This window comes from Lucilia sericata, unplaced genomic scaffold (assembly GCF_015586225.1).
Source record: "Lucilia sericata isolate MDLA Ls3-8-SP2 unplaced genomic scaffold, ASM1558622v1 Contig000313F_arrow, whole genome shotgun sequence".
Taxonomy (NCBI): Eukaryota; Metazoa; Arthropoda; class Insecta; order Diptera; family Calliphoridae; genus Lucilia; species Lucilia sericata.
This window is the reverse complement of record NW_023994337.1, coordinates 41,677-44,940: the sequence shown is the minus strand read 5'-3', so window position 1 is coordinate 44,940 and position 3,264 is coordinate 41,677. Positions and strand designations below refer to the sequence as shown.

The following is a 3,264-nucleotide window of genomic DNA, read 5'->3' as shown; positions in this document are numbered from 1 at the left end:
CAAATAATAATGTACTCTTATAACACACATATTCTAACGATAAAATGTGGGCAAAAAAATTTATATTAATATTAGTATTAAACCTTAATGTCATGCATATGTATTTACAGTTCAAGCAAATTTGAAAAAGGTGATCCAAATTGCCTGGATTATACGAAAATAGACATTTACGATCTCCCTTTCCAGTCCCTATTATTTCATCAACGCACGGATATAAGAATCCTATGACTAAATTAACCAAACTTCATTCTCTTCCCTCCTCCTTTATCCCCTTCCAAAGCCTTCAACAAACTAAAATATTTACAAAATTCCTGAGTATAATTTTGAACCGATTGGTATACATCTAATGTGAGTATTTTCACACCACCCTGTATTTTATAACCAACCTTTACATACCTTATACAAACATTGAAATTTCGTATAATTCACCATAAAATATTCAATGTTGTCAAAAATTACATTGACATCAAAACAAAAACCCACCTTTACGTTAAAGACATTATTAAGAGAAACTTGAGAAATATATTTTGATATACATGTTACTAATTTGTAAAAATAGTTATTAAAGAAAAGTGCAAGAATTGTTTATACATATACAAAGATTTGATTAATATATTTGATTATGATTTGACAATAAATATAAAATATAAGTTAACTTCCTTTATTATGTGAAATTAAAAAAAATTATTTTTAAGTGGACACCGACTTGTCCACTATAAATGAAACACGTTAATTTTTGGTTTACAATTTTATTCAACGACCGCTTTGGTCAACCTCCCAAGTAAGACTAACTCTAACAATATTTTTTAAATACTTAAATCTAAATAATTCTGCTGATCCAACTTATTCCATTCCCACGTTGTGAAATCTTCCAGACGAAATATGATCCTGCATACTAGCTTGCGCGTGTGCACCGTCAGCACAACCTTGTGTAGATTTTTCCCGCTCATGTATACTTGATTGTGTTAACTCCTCCCTTGCCAAAAATCTGCGTCCCGCAGATTGGGGTTTGCATGCCACGTTGCTTGTGCTCTGCAGCGGAGGGAGACGCACTTGAGAGTATAAAGCTTTCCAGCATAGGTAGCCTAGGAATGATAGGAGCAAAAAAATAGTGCAATCCGCTACTATAGAGTAGTGGTATTTTGTGTCTAGATTTTCTAAATTTTTTATGTTTTGTAAACTCATATTGTGAAGATATCCTATGTCAAGCTGCCGCCTTTCTTCTAGGATGGTTGTGACGATCTGGGGTAGGATTTGTATAGATGTCTCGCTTCGGCTGGTGTACGTAACGTTTTTTATTTTCACTTCTTCGTTGTTAAGTCGCACTGCGTAGGTTCCCGAAAGGAATTTAGTAATGTTACCACTCTGGAGATTACCTCTAAAGTTGGTAATGAATATGGTGTCTTCCATAACAGGTTCGACAACCTCTTCTTCACAGGATCTGTAGGAACATTTTGCTTCACCTCCTTTGATGAGAATTGAAACACAATCATCTTCAGGGAGTTTTCTCAAGCTCGTTTCCTCACACACGGTATTGTTGTTGATTCGCATGCATGGTTTGGTGATCCCATATGTCTCTTTCTCATTAACCAGCAACGTGTTAAACGGTAAGTCTATAACCTTTCCTTCCTGAATGGATGGTTTGACAATAAGGTAGTTGTACTCAACTTCTCTTACCTTGGGCAGTGAAAGGACATAGAGAATCATTGAACCGTTTGTGCATACCCTTGGATCGGCGTACTCGATGGCCTCCAATTCATTAGAATAAGGGAGTGTTGCAATTTCGTCAATTATGCGGTGAATTTCTTCTCTGTCGAGTACATTAGAGTTGACTATGCCACCTTTGGCCATTTGCGCGGCTCTCATAACCTCGTTTACCTCTTCTTTGATGACCATTATTTGGCGTAGGATTTGATTAATGAATTTTTCGACGTTCGTTGCATTGACCTCGTTGTGAAATCGTGCCACCATTGCATTAACCTTAGATATTGTTTCCTGTGACGCTTTAAAGAGTCGATCGTTGATCACATATTGGTGATTATTATTTTCAATGATGCTTTGTTCAGACCTCAACACATTATCCCAATCTGCTGCATCCGGATTGCCAGCCAACCACTTCCAAGCTGAACCGATCCAATTGATAGAGCGTTTCTGCTTCTTGTATTTACCCCTAAGCGTATCTAATTGGGAAAAAATTGTATTAACATGGAAATCAATTACCATCCGTTCTTTCTCATCCACAGCAATTTTTTCCAGCATTGCCACGGTTTGGCCTAATAGGCGCTCGTATTCCTCTAAGTTGATAACATGAACCAGGTTAAACCTTCCATCAACCAGCCAACCTTTGCCGTATTTGAATGTAACCAACTGCGAGTGGTATTCGAAGATTTGTAGACTGTTCACGCCCGTGAACCACGTGAGACTGGAATGATAAATGTCGTTTTGTCTAGCTCTACGATTAGTTTGTTAGAGTGTTAGTATGATTGTATTATTAAAGTGTTAGTACGATTAGTACAATTAAATTTCTACTTCACATTTAACTAAATTCCTACTTCACATTTTCACTTATATAATGTTTTAACGTTAATAGATTCTTATTCTATGTTAGTTTTCCCTTTATCTTAATTAATTTCATCTTTCATTTCCGTTTCCATCTCATAAATTTTATTATATTCATCTTTAAGGCTGAAGGCCACATTCTCGTTAGTAGATACTTATTCTAAGTTAGTTTTCTCTTTATCTTAACTAATTTTATCTTTCATTTCCGTTTTCATTTCATAAATTTTATCGTATTCATCTCTAAGGCTGAAGGCCACATTCCCTCTTTTTTCTTTTTTGAACTAGGTGTGATTATCCGCCATATGCAAGAAGTGCAAATGATAATCTCTTAAGCCATGGACTTCCTTTGCATTATGCAATTGGCATTGATCACCCTTGCTCTAAAATAAATTTTCACCATTGCAATGATCTTCATTCAAGTTATTTTAATTACTTTCAATATACCTTCGCTTAAGCTTCCATAAAAAAATATCTCATCTCATATTCATCTTTTGCCCCAATTGAAGGCTTCAATTCAGTTCAAGGTTTTCTCAGTAGTACGATTTCCTTATTCTTATGGCACCCATGGGGAATTGAACCCCTCCGCAAATATGCAGTTTCCACTATAGGTTTTGGGACCATTTACTTATATTTTTTGTGTGGACCGTAGATTCCGAGTTATCCCTTTTAGCATCAAGCGTTAATGGTTTAATTGCAAGAAACTTA

At 35.6% G+C, this 3,264-nt stretch overlaps 1 protein-coding gene across 1 annotated transcript; it reads right to left on the bottom strand.

The window, feature by feature from the left end:
• Window positions 1-1,437: 1,437 nt before the first annotated feature.
• Window positions 1,438-2,333, bottom strand: LOC119603584. Its single transcript, XM_037955642.1, has 2 exons — window positions 1,678-2,333; window positions 1,438-1,613 (listed from the first exon to the last, which is right to left on the bottom strand). Exons 1-2 carry the CDS (start codon window positions 2,257-2,259, stop codon window positions 1,509-1,511), a joined length of 687 nt encoding a protein of 228 aa, XP_037811570.1. The 5' UTR covers window positions 2,260-2,333; the 3' UTR covers window positions 1,438-1,508.
• Between the last annotated feature and the right edge of the window lie 931 nt (window positions 2,334-3,264).

Coding starts and splice junctions, on each gene's coding strand:
- LOC119603584 (XM_037955642.1), bottom strand. CDS start 2,259: ATGCTGGAAAAAATTGCTGTGGATGAGAAAGAACGGATGGTAATTGAT. Junction 1,614..1,677: donor ATGTCCTTTCACTGCCCAAG/GTAAGAGAAGTT, acceptor GAAAGGTTATAG/ACTTACCGTTTAACACGTTG.